This window comes from Dendropsophus ebraccatus, chromosome 2, assembly GCF_027789765.1.
Source record: "Dendropsophus ebraccatus isolate aDenEbr1 chromosome 2, aDenEbr1.pat, whole genome shotgun sequence".
Classification (NCBI taxonomy): Eukaryota; Metazoa; Chordata; class Amphibia; order Anura; family Hylidae; genus Dendropsophus; species Dendropsophus ebraccatus.
This window is the reverse complement of record NC_091455.1, coordinates 39,755,452-39,772,915: the sequence shown is the minus strand read 5'-3', so window position 1 is coordinate 39,772,915 and position 17,464 is coordinate 39,755,452. Positions and strand designations below refer to the sequence as shown.

The window sequence follows — 17,464 nt, the reverse complement described above, 5'->3', positions numbered from 1 at the left end:
ATAGATGGCCCCCTCTTTCCCCCCACCCTCATAGATGCCCCCCTCTTTCCCCCCACCCTCATAGATGCCCCCCTCCTTCCCCCCCACCCTCATAGATGCCCCCCTCCTTCCCCCCACCCTCATAGATGCCCCCCTCCTTCCCCCCACCCTCATAGATGGTCCCCTCTTCCCCCCCCACCCTCATAGATGCCCCCCTCACCCTCATAGATGCCCCCCTCTTTCCCCCCACCCTCATAGATGCCCCCCTCCTTCCCCCCACCCTCATAGATGGCCCCCTCTTTCCCCCCACCCTCATAGATGCCCCCCTCTTTCCCTCCCCCCACCCTCATAGATGCCCCCCTCTTTCCCCCCACCCGTACAGGCTGATAAAAAAACAAAACTTAACTCACCTGACATCGCGCTCCCACGTTGATCCTCACTCCTTCGATCTGTCCCCGGCTGCTGCGCGGCTGCCGGGGGTGTCGCGTCTTACCCCCGGCAGCGCGCGCATCCCAGAGCTCCCTGCGCGCCGGAACCGGAAGTCAGGGCCCAAGGCGCGCAGGGAGTTCTGGGATGCGCGCGCTGCCGGGGGTAAGACGCGACACCCCCGGCAGCCGCGCAGCAGCCGTGGGAAAGACGGAGCCAGACTCTTGTGACCGCAAGCAAAACAATGCTTGCGGTCACAAGAGTGATTGATCGGGGGGCCCCGCAGCCCCCCTTGTGGCGGGCCCGGTCGCGGCGGCGACCCCCGCGACCACGGTGGCTACGCCACTGCTTACAGCTATAGTGCCTTATGTGACCCTTATGCAGGTTTTTTGGCTATGAACATTTTACTGCATAAACTAATCGACATTGTTCGCTGACCAGAATGAGACAATATAAATAACATAGGCAGCAAATACACAAATATGTCAGAGCAATCGCACTGATATTCGAATGCAGAACAGGCTATTTATGGGTGGCATAAAATGTTATAGCCACCCGCTATGTAATTCCGTCCTGATAGATTTTTTTCCATTTAGCAATCAGACTTCAATTGAATAAGCAACATTCACGGTGATTTCCTTTGGTCCCGGCTACTGAAAGCATCAACACATTTAATGTTTAATGTTATGATGGTCGGTGGACCAAAACCATGGGTGCAGTGAGGAGCACATTAAGAAGGGAGTTAATCTTGGCTAAGGTGCCCATAGTACAATGCTGTGAGTCATCAAGGAGACAAGCTGAATTATATTTTCTATTTTTTTTTTCCAGGCAAAAGTGACAACTGTATGTGCCATCGTATGGGTCCCTGTTGCATTAGGGTCTTAGCAAATGACAAACTGTTACTTTGTAATTCAAGAGTATTGCATTTTGCCATCAGTTGCTAAACAACCCATTAGAGACCAGCAAATCTGATGAATTCTGATTTGGATTTTGCCCACACAAAGTATGTATAGGAGCAGGGACTCCTGTCAAAAGTAGGAGTCCCTGTACAGTACACTAAGCAGCAGGTGTAGATTTGGATCATGGATCATGATCCATGCCTCCTCCCAGCCCTGCCGCCAGTATAAATATAAAAATTAGCTCCTTTGGAGCACCGGGGGGCATTCCTCGGCCCCCCAGTGCACCATTCGGCTGGCCCGCCATCTCCTACAGTCACAGCTGCTGATGCATATTCCAGTATGCTGGAAGACCGGCCTGCTTATGCATTCTTGAATATGTATAAATAGGCGAAATCATTGTAGGCAGCGGCAGACCGAACCGTGCGACAGAGAGACAGAGGAACGCCCCCAGTTCTCCAAATGAGCTAATTCTCAATTTTTTTCCGATAAAATTTCTCGAAGACAGCAGGACCTAGAAGGATCACAAGAGCGGCACGGGATAGAGAAGTTAGGGTACCATTACACGGAACAATAATCGCTCCGTGTAGTAAATACAACGATCAGCTGATGACAACGATCATCGGCTGATCTTTGATGTAGGTTTGAATCTATAATTGTTGGGCGCCGACCGCGCATCGCTACATGTAATAGTGTCCTCGACTGCCGCGGCCGGTGATTGGCTGAGCGGCCTGTCAGCTGAGACAGGCCGCTCTGAAGCTGGAGCGCGCAGGACATGGGAGAAGAAGACCGCAAGAGGAGCCCTGCAGCATGGATAGGTAATGTATATAGTTAAGCAAGGACTGCAAGGACATCGGTAACGATGTCCATGCAGCCCTTGGTAAATGATAATCGGGCCATGTAATAGCCCCAGTAAACGAGCGCCGATCTAGCAGATCTAGCTTTTTCTGGCGGCTCTGTAGGAATGAATAGAGCCATGGATCACATGCCATACCCACAGCTCTAACCACAACATAGAAGCCGGGGGCCCGACATTGAGATCAGCGGGGTATGGTGGTTGGACCCCTCCACATTCTCTTACAAGTTAATTTCCCCTGGACAACCTCTTTAAATAAAAATACCTGCCCATAGGGGCTCCAAAATATTGTTTGTTCTTTCTGGATGTCCGTACTGAACGTCTGTCAAAGATTTCTAATGCTATATGAAAAAAACAGTAGTATACAGATTAACTGCAGTGAATGTAGAATAAAACTGGGGTATAAAACGTTATTACAGTAAACATAGAATAAAACTAGTTAAAAAAAATTTACTACAGTAAATGAGGACTATAATAGTAAAGAAAAAAAATTAGAATAATGGCTTTGGTGAAGACAGAGAAGACGTCCAAGTGAATTCAAGAGGTTGAGACACACCAGTGCCTGTAGATGGACCCAGACAGTGAAGTGGTATGGGGGGAAGGGTGGAAGAGGTCAAGGTTTTAGGTGGATAGGAGGGCCTCAACCAATCACAACCAATCACAGTGAATTGCTGCTGCAATGGGCTGGTCAAAATTAAGGGGGTGGGGGGTAGGTTAGTGCCCCCTGCTGGTAAGTATGCATAGTATGCTGTCAAGGACACACAATTTGTTGGCAGCAGCACCATATGCAAAAAGTATGTTACAAAAAGGGGGTTAACATGCAGATGGTCCCTTATAAACAAGCAGCCCATAAAGCAGACAGGCTTTTAATGTATATGCTGGGAGAGCTCATTTTAAACCACAAAGTGTGAATTTAAATATGTCTCCATTTTATTATTTATAAAACAGGGCACATTCAGTATCTAGCAACATAAAAAGCCACTATGAAAATGAAATGGTATTCGGAGTAAAGCTTTACTACATTGCATATTTAGTAGTGAAATTTTAATGCTTAGACCCAGAGCTCCACATCAATATTCTTAATTAATCTAAAATATTGCAACCATAAGTAATTGAATATTGATTTGCAAAATGCAGCGTGTTTTATCTACATAGCGAGAAATCTGGGATGCCTCTGCGCACCGTAAATTAATAGAGGGATAGGACTTAAAATCCTCAACTGCTATGAAATATTAGAGGAGTTAAAGGGGTTCAATATTACTGTAATGTGAATTACTCATGTAAAGACTGGATGCGGACCAGGTTGGAATCTCAATACATAAATTCTACCCTGATTCTGCAGAGACGGTGAGGCTTGCAAGGGTGTCATGTAGTCACGTTATCTATGTTATTGGAAAAAAAAAAGAAAGGATGTGATTTAAAGTGTTTTTCCCAAGATTATAATTTATCAGGTAAGTAAAAACAATCAGTTTAGTGTGCAGACCCTATCAATCACTTATTAAAGGAGAAGTGCGACGGAAATTTTTATTAAAGTATTGTATTGCCCCCCAAAAGTTATACAAATCCCCAATATACATTTATTATACATAAAGTGCTTTTTTTCCTGCACTTACTATTGCGTCAAGGCTTCACTTCCTGAATAACATGGTATGTCACTTCCTGGATAACATGGTGATGTCACTTCCTGGATAACATGGTGATGTCACTTCCTGGATAAAATGACTGTGGCTGCTGGGGAGGATGATGGCAGAGGGATGCTCAGTGTCCCTCCAGTGCCCTGTGTCCCTCAGTGTCCCCCTGCCATCATGCTCGAAGTGACATCACCATTTTATCCAGGAAGTGAAGCCTTGATGCAGTAGTAAGTGCTGGGAAAAAAGCACTTTATGTGCATTTCCCCTAATACGTGTATATTAGTGATTTGTATAACTTTTGGGGGGCCATACAATACTTTAATAAAAATTTTTGCTGGACTTCTCCTTTAACTATTCTGTGGGAAGAATACTGCCACTAGGGGGAGCTAAGAGCATACTGCACATTTGAGTTAAAGGGGAACTATCAGCAGGTTAGGCTAATTACCCTGCTGATAGCCCCCTAATGTGCACAGGGCGTTGAAGGGGAAGGTATGTCTCTAACCTCCCTCCTCTGCACCGTTCCGGTGCAGTTAGTAGTTGAATCCATGGCTCCGGCCACTGTTAGGCTCCGTTCACACGAAGCAAAACTGGCAGTTTGTGTGAACAGAGTTTTAGGAGCACTGCCCTGCCCCCATTGCGCGATGGACCAGGCATGTAAATACATCAGACCTTTAAATACAATAAACCTTAGACGAGACCTCTAAATAAATCAGACCATAGACCTCTAAACACACCAGCCGCCAGATTACACCTAACCTCTCTGTGAGCAGTTTCAGCAGTGTCCTCACTATCCTTATAGACAGGAGTACAATAAATAATGACACAGGAACAGGCCATTCACAATAGATAAGGTCTCAGTCTCTCCCCCCTCTGCACTAGAACACTCCAATAGAAGTCAACGAGTCAGCTCCAGACTATTGCTCCCTATGTCCATATAGCTGCTGTAAAGCATCTCTCTAAATGCTTTAAACAGAACTTAGGTCACAGCCATAATAATGTATAAAAAATAACATAAAAGAAATGACAGAACAAATAAGCTTCAGTATCTAAGAATTAACACCGGACTGCTGCCTTCAAGATTTGCTCTGTGATCACCTTCCCTTTAAGACGCATACCCCCCCCCACCACACACACACACACACACACACACACACACACACACACACACACACACCATATAAAAGTCAATGCTGTTGTCCTCTGATGTCATCACTGTAATATGAAAGGGTTCTATAAACTCTGGATTAGAATTATGGGTAATATTAGGGATTTTTTTTATAGAAAGCAATTTCATTAGTTCCCTTGTGACGCAAAGCTCCGATCAAATACTTCTCTTGTATTCCATTAGGTTCCCTCTAACTAGCCGGCCCCGGCTGCAGCTGCCATATTTTATATATTTTCATGTGAACCTTGTGGATATTGCCGGTGTTAATTTCCTCCCTTAAGGGATGCGCCTCATTGTATTTGGTATCTGGATGCCATAGGGAAGAAGCTTACTGCTGAGAACATCATAATGTAACACAACATCTCCACAAACACCCCCAAGACTGTTTACCCTTCACAGAAAGTCACTTTGCTTCTCCATCATAAGAAGTAAAAGAAACGCTTGGCGCTCTGTACAGAACCGGCTGCCCTATTGTTTGTGCTAATAATGGAATAATATATAGATTGTAAGCTCACTTGGGAGGGCCTCTCTCCCCTAAGGTATTGCCAGAAGAGATCTTCTCAGAATGCACCAGCTGCAAACTCCGAGCGGAGAGATGAAACCTGCAGGGAGTACTCAGTTCAGCTTTGAAGTCAGCTGAATTTTGCATGCAGCTCTGGAGTTTAATGCATTCACAAATCTACTCTGCTTGCTATAGTATGGGAGAATAAGACAGGACGGTAGGGGGGAAATCATTCATATGGACCGAACTGTAAGTTGGTTCTTGGTATAGAAGCTGCACCAGTCAATGTATAGATGTATAGGGGGAGATTTATAAAACATGGCCCAGTTGCCCCTAGCAACCAATCAAATTCCACCTTTCATTTTTGATAAATCTCCCCTGTCATAACCCTTATTTCACATACTGCCCACCTACTTTTGAACCACCCAGTGTATATATGTATATATATATATATATATATATATATATATATATATATATATACAGGGCCGGATTAAAGGGAGGGCACCAGGGGCACGTGCCTAGGGGTCTCCACCACTAGGGGGCCTCCACCAGCCCAAACCTGGAAGTGGTGTCTGGGAGCCAGTCCCATGCGCAAAAAGCTTGTGGAAACCCTACCTGGACACAGCACTGGCCACACTGCATGCTGTCCAGGTAGGGAGGTGTAGGTTTAATCCTGTGTAAGCATCTCCCTCCTGGCAGGCTCAGACTCCCCCCTGGTGGGTCTTTGAATGGATTCTTCCTGTCAAGCTTCCGGGTACCTGTCTCCTGCCGAGGTCCTCACTCCCCCCTTGTCCCTCCCCCTCACTGAGGAGACCTCAGCAAGGAAACCTGATCTCTCCAGCAGGGATGTTATATCATGAAGCCTGCTGGAAGATCTGTCACAGTGGCTTTCAGGCTGAAGGAACAGAGAAGAGCCAAAGGAGAGAAGACCTGTCATCTGCCCAGATCAGGTGAGTATGAGGCTTTGTTTTGTATTGGCACATCAGAGCAGGGATATATACTAAAGGGGCATATATCAGAGCAGGGAACATATACTATGGGGGCATATATCAGAGCAGGGGGCATATACTATGGGGGCATATATCAGCAGGGGTATATACTATAGGGGCATATATCAGAGCAGGGGTATATACTATAGGGGCATATATCAGAGCAGGGGTATATACTATAGGGGCATATATCAGAGCAGGGGGCATATATTATGGGGGAATATATCAGAGCAGGGGTATATACTATGGGGGCATATATCAGAGCAGGGGTATATACTATGGGGGCATATATCAGAGCAGGGGTACATACTATGGGGGCATATATCAGAGCAGGGGTACATATATATATGTGTGTGTGCAGCATATGACATGTAGCCTGTGTGCAGTGTATGATATATATAGCCTGTGTGCAGTGTATGGTATATAGCCTGTGTGCAGTGTATGGTATATAGCCTGTGTGCAGCCTATTATATATAGCCTGTGTGCAGTGTATGGTATATAGCCTGTGTGCAGTGTATGATATATAGCCTGTGTGCAGCCTATTATATATAGCCTGTGTGCAGTGTATGATATATAGCCTGTGTGCAGTGTATGGTATATAGCCTGTGTGCAGAGTATGATATATAGCCTGTGTGCAGCGTATGACATGTAGCCTGTAAGCAGCTATATATGCCATGATCCTTAGGGTATATTCATATGTACCATATCTGCTATAGATTCTACACAGCCTTTAAGTACTTTCTGCTTGCTCCTTACTGCTTCAGGTAGTTTATATGGTTGGGAAATGAAGATGGGACCTAAACTTGCAAGTCCAGGTTCTGCCTGCGATTCACAACTGCATATGCTGCTGTGGTGGCTAACACAGTCGGCAAGAGAGCACAGAAAGTGTTAAAGTGCTGTGTTCTCACATAGAATAAAGTGGGATCACACCGCAATTCTCACCCCTCCCCCATCCTGTCTCTAGGGCCTGGCATCTTCCTCTGGACTGCAGCCTCTATGGACCATCATATGCAGAACAGAGGAGGATGCTGAGCCATACAGGCAGGAGTGAGGAGGGGTAGGTGCTAAGTCCCCTACAGTAATTAGCCACCTGTATAGATTGCTGTATGGTTTATTTGTGGGGGAAGAAAATGGGGGGGCCCCAACAAAATTGTTGTCCAGGGCCTCCACCAACCTTAATCCGGCACTATATATATATATATATATATATATATATATATATATATATATACTGTTATCAAAGTTATAGACATTTGTAAATTACTTCTATAAAAAAAGTCTCAATCCTTTAAGTATTTATCAGCTGCTGCATGTACTGCAGAAAGTAATGATTTCTTTCCAGTCTGACACAATGCTCTCTGCTGCCACCTCTGTCCATAAAAGGTACTGTCATGAGCAGTAGCAAACCTTTCCTGCTTTGGACAGTTCCTGACATGGACAGAGGTAGCAGCAGAGAGCACTGAGTCAGACTGGAAAGAAATCACCACTTCCCACAGAACATACCGCAGCTGATAAGTACTGGAAGATTTGACATTTTTTAATAAAATTAATTTACTAATTTGTATAACTTTCTGACACCAGCTTATTTGAAAATTATTTTACCCCTTTAAATAAAGAATATTTTCTACATAAATTAACGTCTTGCAGATCCTCTGCAAATTATCTACTGTATATAGATGAGATCTGAATACACTCTTTTGATCCATCATATTATGTTACAGCTGCAGTGACAAGGCACCGGCATAGGTAAGAGCCACAAAACCTTGAGACATAAAAGCCTGACGTTCAGGACGTATGACTCTTACCTTAAAAACAAACATCTCCCTGCGTAATATAGCCAGGGTGTTAAAATTGCCATCGCAGATGTTAGGCTTCATTCCTGGATAAGAAGGCCTGTCTCCTCCATTTGGAGGCCTGGGAGGCCGAGGTTGTCTGTCATTCTTACGAGGATCTGCTGGTGGGTTAGGCCGATGTGGTGGCACTGTAGGAAGAGGTTTTGTTGGTGTAGGGATCTTTTCAGGAGGACCTAAAAAAAAAAAAGAGGTAAGAAACATAAATACAGTATGGTAGTATACATAATCATATAGTGCAGTATTCAGATAACGAGTATATAGAGAATGAATAAAGCGGCGGGTCACAAACCAACCAGCGGCTCCATTCAAAAAAATGTTCTACTGATCCCCGGAGGTCAGGCCCCCGTGATCTCATACTCATGCAGGATAGGGGACAAGTAAAAATAACCCAGACAACCTCTTATATGGACTCCCATGTGCCTGCATTTATTTAATAATCTGCTGCCCTTGGTTACAACCAACTAAAGAGGGCCGGGCATGCTCAGTTTAACTGCAATCTCCAGGAAGTACTGACAGTTGGTCTCCACTGAGCCCACAAAGAAGGAGGATTGTGGGAAAGTGTGTGCACTCTTGTAACAGCAGCATCACACTTTAGAGAGGAAACCAGGAAGTGATTAAATTCATAAGGGAGAAAAATGGTACAGTGATGTAAGGGCCCTATTCCACAGGAGCGATAATTGGCCGAATCGGCCCGATTCGGCCGATTATCGCTCGGTGGAATACAGAGAACGATCAGCCGATGATCGTGTCATCGGCTGATCGTTCATTTAGGTTTAAACCTAAAATCATCGTTCGCCACCCGCGCATCGCTACGGTGAAATAGCGGTGCGCGGGGGCGACCGACGATTCAAGCAGAGCAGCATACATTACCTGCTGGGCTTCTCCTGCACTCCGTCTTCCTCCCCTGGTTCCGCGTGCAGCATCAGCTCCGGAGCGGCCTGACTGAGCTGTCAGACCGCTCAGCCAATCACTGGCCAAGACCGCCGCAGCCAGTGATTGGCTGAGCAGTCTGACAGCTCAGTCAGGCCGCTCCGGAGCTGATGCTGCCTGCAGGACCCGGGGAGGAAGACGGAGTGCAGGAGAAGCCCTGCAGGTAATGTATGCTGCAAGGGCTGCAAGGACATCGGTAAACAATGTCCCTGCAGCCCTCGTTAAACGATCATCGGGGCCGTGGAGTAGGCCCAGTAAACGAGCGCCGATCTAGCAGATCGGCGCTCGTTTACATCGTTGCTCGACCGGTGGAATAGGGCCCTAAGTTACTTTACTACAATCAGCACATTTGTACTCCTTTATATACAGTGGTACCTCGGCTCTAAAACTGCTCTGAACTTGAACAATTCGGTTCTCAAATAACATTCGCAAGGAAAGTTTGCTTCAGAACTCAAATACTTGTTTAGTTCTCAAACACTTTTTCAGCACCATGGGGGGCATTTATTAAGTCCGGCATTTTCTAAGCCGGACTTAAAAAGGCCCCCGCAGCTCCGGCGCTACGGAGATTTATGTAGAGGCGGACTGCCTCTACATAAATCCCGTGCGCGCCGGTGTGCACCGCCGAAAACCTACACCAGCTGAGGACTGGAGTAGGTTTTCGGCGTATATTTGGGCGGAACGGATGGTAAATCGCGCGGACTCTGAGTCCGCGCTCTCCGTTCCGCCCACTACACGCCGACTTTCCGCCACCCTGGCGTACTCGCCGGAAAGTGCCGATTTGCGAATATTTTATTCGCAGATCGGCCATTTGCGTATAAAAAAATACACAAATCGGCACTTTGCGCCGAAAATCATCCGTTCGCAGGATGATACATGTGGCCCCAAGTCTTGAAGTCTTGTGTAAAAGCACTATACAACACACTACAGATCGCACAAAGAGACACTGACGCAGTGTCATCACTGTGTGGCAGCGCTGCTTTATGTTACCTGTGGTTTGTGCCCTGCTTGAGCCTCCCCCTCCAGTCCTCCCCTATATTGTATTGTCTCAGGATCAGGGCTTAAGCAGCCCTGCACTTCCTGATACAGCCGTCTCCACCTGCAGACACCATGCACCTGCACTATAAAGAATGAGGTGTGAGGGTTCCTATGTGCACTATTCTGTTTTACATGTACAGTACATGGCACATTTTTCAATGAAACACACAGATACAGTAGTAGCTATTGGTGGATGCTGGAACCATTTAAACACATTTACATAACTACATACACTACTTATGGTAAAAAAATGCTTAGTTCTCAACTAATGGATTGAGATTAAGAACAGAGGTGCCACTGTATATGTATGTGCACAGTCCTGAATTTAAAAAAATATATATATTTTATCAAAGCAGCAAAGTTAGTTGGCCAGGTGATAAAAGTAACATAACCTAAGCAATAAAGATCCCTAATCATTAGGTCTTGTTAAGGGAACAGGGGACTGGGTGTTCCATTTATAGCAATCCACAGAGAAGTTCCAGTGATCTCATCAATTTAACATGTTAAAACATATAAAGTAAATAAAGGATAATTATTTTGTGATGGAATACCCCTTTAAGAACTTTAAAGTGAATCTATCAGCTGATCTGCACACAATGAGATGCCGACAGGGGCTGACAGATAATGATGCAATAACACAAGAGCTACTGTACTTTTTACAAAGCTGATGGACTTTGGAGAAATTACAAAATAAGGTTTTTAGGATTTGAATGTCAAGGAGGCGGAGCAGAAATGCTGATGTTCAATGCTTTGACACTTCAGCATTTTGATCCCGCCTCCTTAATATCTCAGCCCAGAATAAAAAAACGCATTTTGTAACTTCTCCAAGGGCCATAAGCTTTAGGTACAGCGCATACTGTACTATGGCAAACGAATGGCACCGAGCACAGGAACAGGGCAAATCCCTGTGTCGACACCAATCGGCTCATGTAAAAAAAAAAGGCAATGTATCTTATGGTACATTCACTTTAAGGACTTTCTCTCCAAATACACATAATTGGTAGCTATGATATAATAAAGAACGTGTCTCTTTCACATCTATTCCAACAGTTATGCAATACTTTCCCAGGAGAACATACATGTAGCTGGAAGAGCAGAGCACTAGATTTACTTTATTTTTTCTTAAAACATTCTGCTTGGGCTCCAGAGAGAATATTATACTGGGTCCCCCACTAATTATCGCTGTTATCCCATGACTCTGCATAAAATGGGGGGATTTATCAAAATCCGTGCAGTATGGCAGCCGTGCCGTACCTCTATAGGTAAGTCACTGCAGGAAGAGATTGTATGAACCTATTGAACAAGCCTTGTACCATCTCCATCCCACTGACATGAATATAAATCTCACATCGTGGTGAATTTGCGGTTTATAGGTTTGGAATACTATGTATCTGGTCCGTTCTTGTAGATTTAATGTTTCTATATTAATATCCTCTCCATACTGTAGTTATCTATGTTCCTGTCCTTTGTACGTTGAAAAGCCTCAGTAAAGATTTCCTCCCACACACAGCTGCCGGCTCAGAGATAAGTCCAATACATTCTACACTATATAGGGGGTGATGTATTAAAATTAGTGCACAATTATAAGGAATCAATTGCCCATTGCAAGCTTATTTTTGGAAGGTTGGGTACAAGCTGGCATAAAAAACAAACAAACAACAACTTTATTTAAAGGGGTATTCCACCCAAACATAACTTTTCATATGTTGCTGCACATGGTGAGACTAAAAATTCCTTCCGTCCTTCCCCCAGTTCTGAGCTGCTGCTTTCTGCTGAAGACAAACTGTGTGTGAGCTAATCTCTGTCTCCTCCTCCTCCCTTCTGAGATGGCTGATGTAAACAAGTCCCTGGCAGGCTGATTGGCTGCAGCATGAACAACTTTTATGTTCAGACCCAGAGCGCCACATTGGAGCTGTAATATAGATTTAAGTTAGGGAAGCTGTCTGTGTCAGTAGTTCTGCAGGCTCGGCAGCCTGTAGCAAAGCGAATGCAGATTGTCAAATATTTCCGCTCGCTCTGACACAGGCTACTTCCCCGAATCTGATATCTATTCTAATGCTAACATGTTTCAGGAAAGACATCCGAGGAGGTTCAGTATCACTAGGGATGCATGCAGTAGCAGTAATGATATGTAACTGTCTAAGGATCAGGGGTTGAGCAGCCCTGCAGTTTCTGATACGGCCATTGGTGGCAGCAGAAGAGCAGTGTTGGCCCTTTCTGCTATCACACAATGGAAAAAAAAAATATTTTATACAATATCTATTATCTATCTCCTATATTCTATCCATCCATCCATCCATCTATCTATTCTAAATTCATTGGATTTGGTTCTATAGTTTAGTGATTGCTCTATATCATCAGAATTTTACTTTCATTATACCCTATCCATCTAAGTAAAAGAGGACATTAAAGCAGTAAATAACGTTAAAGTGATCACATTATCTAAGCTGTCTTTGTTTATTTCTCTCCTATGGGCGGAATCATATTTCTACAAATATCAGGATCAGCTCTCCTATTGCCAACGATCCCATCTCTGATAGTAATATCGATGCCCCATCTCCCGCTCCACAGTAGTATATCCTTAGTCATAAGTGACCTGTCAGCAGAAAGAGATGACAGCAGCCATTTTTATTCCAAGCCTACAGATGCCAACCTCTTAAAAAAAAAAAAAAAAAAAAAAAAAAGATTCTCATGAAGGCAAATCTGACAAAATCGACTTAGTCATCAAAACGGGAATGTGAAAGAAAAAAAATGCTGAGTTTTATACAAAAAGCAAGGTAACTTATCATAATGGAGAGTATTAATAGGAGCTGATGTGTTTTTAGCAAATCTTCACCACACATCTATTAAGTGAAGAACATTTCATTCCCCCCGCACACCCGTGGTCAGGGCCAATCTAAAAGCACATCCAGGTCTGTCCCAAAGGAAGGGATTTCAGCTCTGCAGCCAGGGTAGTGTTACACCTGGAAAACGGTCAACAAACAGCGGATCAATGACCCTCAGTGATCCAGTTCTAGGAAGTGCCCCATTAGAATGTAACTCAGGGGTGACATGTCCCAGATAAGACAGTGTAACACTATTCCGTAACAGACCGTAATTCATCCGTGCTTGAGAAATTATTTTTAAGTCGAGAGTCCAATTGGCTTATTTACATGGAGGATACACAGACTGCTGGAAATGAGAAGAGACGATTTACTGGGGAATAAAGGGTGGGCAAAATCACGAAGAATCTAGAACTATTTGTACAATCTGATATCAACAGAACACGACTCCCAATAGAAATGCCTGCCGCTACCTCAGACACCTACACACAGGACAAATAAACCAGGCTGCTCCCTCAACGTCTGGAGGAAAACCAGCAAACATAGAAAGGCTGTACAGATGGAGACCAGATCCAGTGTAAGTAAATCTGAAGCCACCAACTGGAAATAATATTACTTTAAATTACAGATATATTGGCATTTTTTCAGGTTTTAATGTTTCCGACATTTTTGCAAAAAGTGACAACAGAAAGTGCAGCCATATTGGTTGTCACTTCTGAAATGGCTTCATGTAACTGATGTAAAGGCTTCCATTCTGGCGGCGTGCTCTATCAACAACAAAACAATATGGCCGCATATCTTTTTATTCAAATTTTTAATCAGACTCGAAATAAAAAAAAGGATGGATCTCCAGACAGCTGCTGCCCAATTAAAGTAGTATTAAAAGTTATTAAAATCATCATTTTTTTTTACTGTTTTCATTTCTTTCCACCAATATCTGGATGGTTCATCCTAAAGAGCTGATAGAGAAGTTAATGATTATTGGAATTAATCCCTGGATAGTTCAGTAGATTTGTGGTTGGGTGAAGGATAGATATCAAAAGGTTGTTGTTAATGGTGTATATTCCGAGCAGAGACTGGTTACAGGTGGTGGCCACAAGGTTTGCTCTTGGTTCTATACTTTTTAATATGTTTGTAAGTGACATAGGAGAAGGTTTGGTAGGTAAGGATAGTGACATAGGAGAAGGTTTGGTAGGTAAGGATAAAGACATAGGAGAAGGTTTGGTAGGTAAGGATAGTGACATAGGAGAAGGTTTGGTAGGTAAGAATAGTGACATAGGAGAAGGTTTGGTAGATAAGGATAGTGACATAGGAGAAGGTTTGGTAGGTAAGGATAGTGACATAGGAGGTGGTTTGGTAGGTAAGGATAGTGACATAGGAGAAGGTTTGGTAGGTAAGGTTAGTGACATAGGAGAAGGTTTGGTAGATAAGGATAGTGACATAGGAGAAGGTTTGGTAGGTAAGGATAGTGACATAGGAGAAGGTTTGGTAGGTAAGGATAGTGACATAGGAGAAGGTTTGGTAGGTAAGAATAGTGACATAGGAGAAGGTTTGGTAGGTAAGGATAGTGATATAGGAGAAGGTTTGGTAGGTGAGGATAGTGACATAGGAGAAGGTTTGGTAGGTGAGGATAGTGACATAGGAGAAGGTTTGGTAGGTAAGAATAGTGACATAGGAGAAGGTTTGGTAGGTAAGGATAGTGATATAGGAGAAGGTTTAGTAGGTAAGGATAGTGACATAGGAGAAGGTTTGGTAAGTAAGGATAGTGACATAGGAGAAGGTTTGGTAGGTAAGGATAGTGATATAGGAGAAGGTTGGTAGGTAAGGATAGTGATATAGGAGAAGGTTTGGTAGGTAAGGATAGTGACAGGAGAAGGTTTGGTAGGTAAGGATAGTGACATAGGAGAAGGTTTGGTAGATAAGGATAGTGACATAGGAGAAGGTTTGGTAGGTAAGGATAGTGACATAGGAGAAGGTTTGGTAGGTAAGGATAGTGACATAGGAGAAGGTTTGGTAGGTAAGAATAGTGACATAGGAGAAGGTTTGGTAGGTAAGGATAGTGATATAGGAGAAGGTTTGGTAGGTAAGGATAGTGACATAGGAGAAGGTTTGGTAAGTAAGGATAGTGACATAGGAGAAGGTTTGGTAGGTAAGGATAGTGACATAGGAGAAGGTTTGGTAGGTAAAGATAGTGACATAGGAGAAGGTTTGGTAGGGAAGGATAGTGAAACAGGAGAAGGTTTGGTAGGTAAAGATAGTGACATAGGGGAAGGTTTGGTAGGTAAGGATAGTGACATAGGGGAAGGTTTGGTAGGTGAGGATAGTGACATAGGAGAAGGTTTGGTAGGTAAGGATAGTGACATAGGAGAAGGTTTGGTAGGTAAGGATAGTGACATAGGAGGTTTGGTAGGTAAGGATAGTAATATAGGGGAAGTTTTGGTAGGTAAGGTTGGTGACATAGGAGAAGTTTTGGTAGGTAAGGATAGTAATATAGGGGAAGTTTTGGTAGGTAAGGATAGTGATATAGGAGAAGGTTTGGTAGGTAAGGATAGTGACAGAGGAGAAGGTTTGGTAGGTAAGGTTGGTGACATAGGAGAAGGTTTGGTAGGTAAGCATAGTGAGATAGGAGAAGGTTTGGTAGGTAAGGTTGGTGACATAGGAGAAGGTTTGGTAGGTAAGCATAGTGAGATAGGAGAAGGTTTGGTAGGGAAGGTTTGTCTTTTGCTGACAACACAAAAATGTGCAATAGGGTTGATATTCCTGGAGGTGTCAGTAATATGGAAAGTGATTAAGTATTACTAGATAAGTGGTCCAAACAATAGAAGCTGCAGTTCAATGTTTCCAAATGTAAAATAATGCACTTGGGGAGGAGGAATCCTCTATTCTAGTATCATATCGGCAGTTCTGTGTTAGAAAAGACTTCAGAAGAGAAGGATTTTGGGGCAGTGATTCCTGACAGGCTTAGGCTATATTCACACACCTGTTGTTCTGACGGGCACGCAATTGCGGACAGAACATAGAAACAATGGTATTCAATGGCCCCATTCACATGTCAGTACGTGACGATCCATCTTGCAAACAAAAAAGGACATGCTGTAATGCGGACCGGATCGCTATGGTAATGAAGTGGGAATGTAGTGCTCCGTGAAGCACAGATCACTACAGATGTACATTTGTAGTGCATGCTGCACTATGGGTGTGTGATGATAGCCTTAAAATGCTGGGGTGTATAGCTAGAGGTATAACCAGTAGGAAGAGATAGATTGTGATCCCGCTGTATAGAGCTCTAGTGACATCACATCTGCAATACTGTGTCCAGTTCTGGAGACCTCATTGATAAAATAGAACGGGTCTAAAGACGGGCTACAAAAATTGTGGAGGGTGTCAGGCATAAAACATATCAGGAAAGACTTAAGGATTTCAATCTGTATAGTCTGAAGGAAAGAAGGGAAAGGGGGGACATGATTGAAACCTTTAAAGCGTAACTGTCATGTCTTTTTTTATTGCATTTACGCCCGCGGTTTCCCCGATCGCTGCGTGTGTACAGCGTGTGTAATGTATAGCAGGCCATCCCTGATTGTCGGCACGGGGGGTGATTAACCCCTCCCGTGCTGACGATCGCCGCTATTGGCTGATCAATTCAGATCCGCATATGGCGGCGATCTGCAGCTTTCCGGGTCATCGGTGACCCGATGGCCCGGAAAGCAATGGCGGTCGGTGCTGTCCGAGGACGACACCGACCGCCATTACTGTTAAAAGTAACGGTGGCCACGGTGCCACGTCCCGATCGCCGGGACCGGCCGGCCAGGAGCGGCCGGCCGATCACGGCGATATAAGTACCCCATGAAAGGGTTAAATACCTGCTGTGGACACCTCAGCTAGGTAGCTGAGGTGTCCAGAGCAGGTATTGACCCATACTCACCGGATCCAGCGTCCCGATCGCGTCTTCCGGGTTCCGAACGCGTCTTCCGGGTTCTGAACGCGTCCTCGTCTTCGTCGGCGTCTTCGTCTTTTTCTGGCGGTCCCCATCGGTAATCATCGGCTCCAGCGTCGTCAAACTTCGGCTTTTTCCGGAATTGGCGTTCTACTGCCCCCTAGCGGCTGATAAGTGTATATAATACACATATCAGTAGCTATAGGGTTGAAGAAAGATTATTTTTTTTTTTTTTCGAAATTGTTTTCTTTTCTATTTTCCGCACCCTATCGCCGCTGAGTGCTGATCAGCATCGCACGTAAGTGCGTCGCTGATCAGCAACTCCTCCTTTTTGGCGTAGAGTGTTTTTTTCCTATATCTACAGCCACGGTCTGCTTATAAGTGCCGCACATAAGTGCGGCATTTATCAGCAACTCCTTTCTTGGCATAGTTTTTTTTTTTAT

At 44.3% G+C, this 17,464-nt stretch overlaps 1 protein-coding gene across 2 annotated transcripts in view; it reads right to left on the bottom strand.

Moving 5' to 3' along the window:
- Positions 1–17,464, bottom strand: part of MMP16 (matrix metallopeptidase 16) — a 176,657-nt gene that overhangs the window by 27,677 nt on the left and 131,516 nt on the right. For both annotated transcript variants that reach the window (XM_069957394.1, XM_069957395.1), the window contains one exon: positions 8,253–8,473. In XM_069957394.1, coding sequence (XP_069813495.1) covers positions 8,253–8,473 — 221 coding nt within the window. The remainder of the gene's footprint in view (positions 1–8,252; positions 8,474–17,464) is intronic.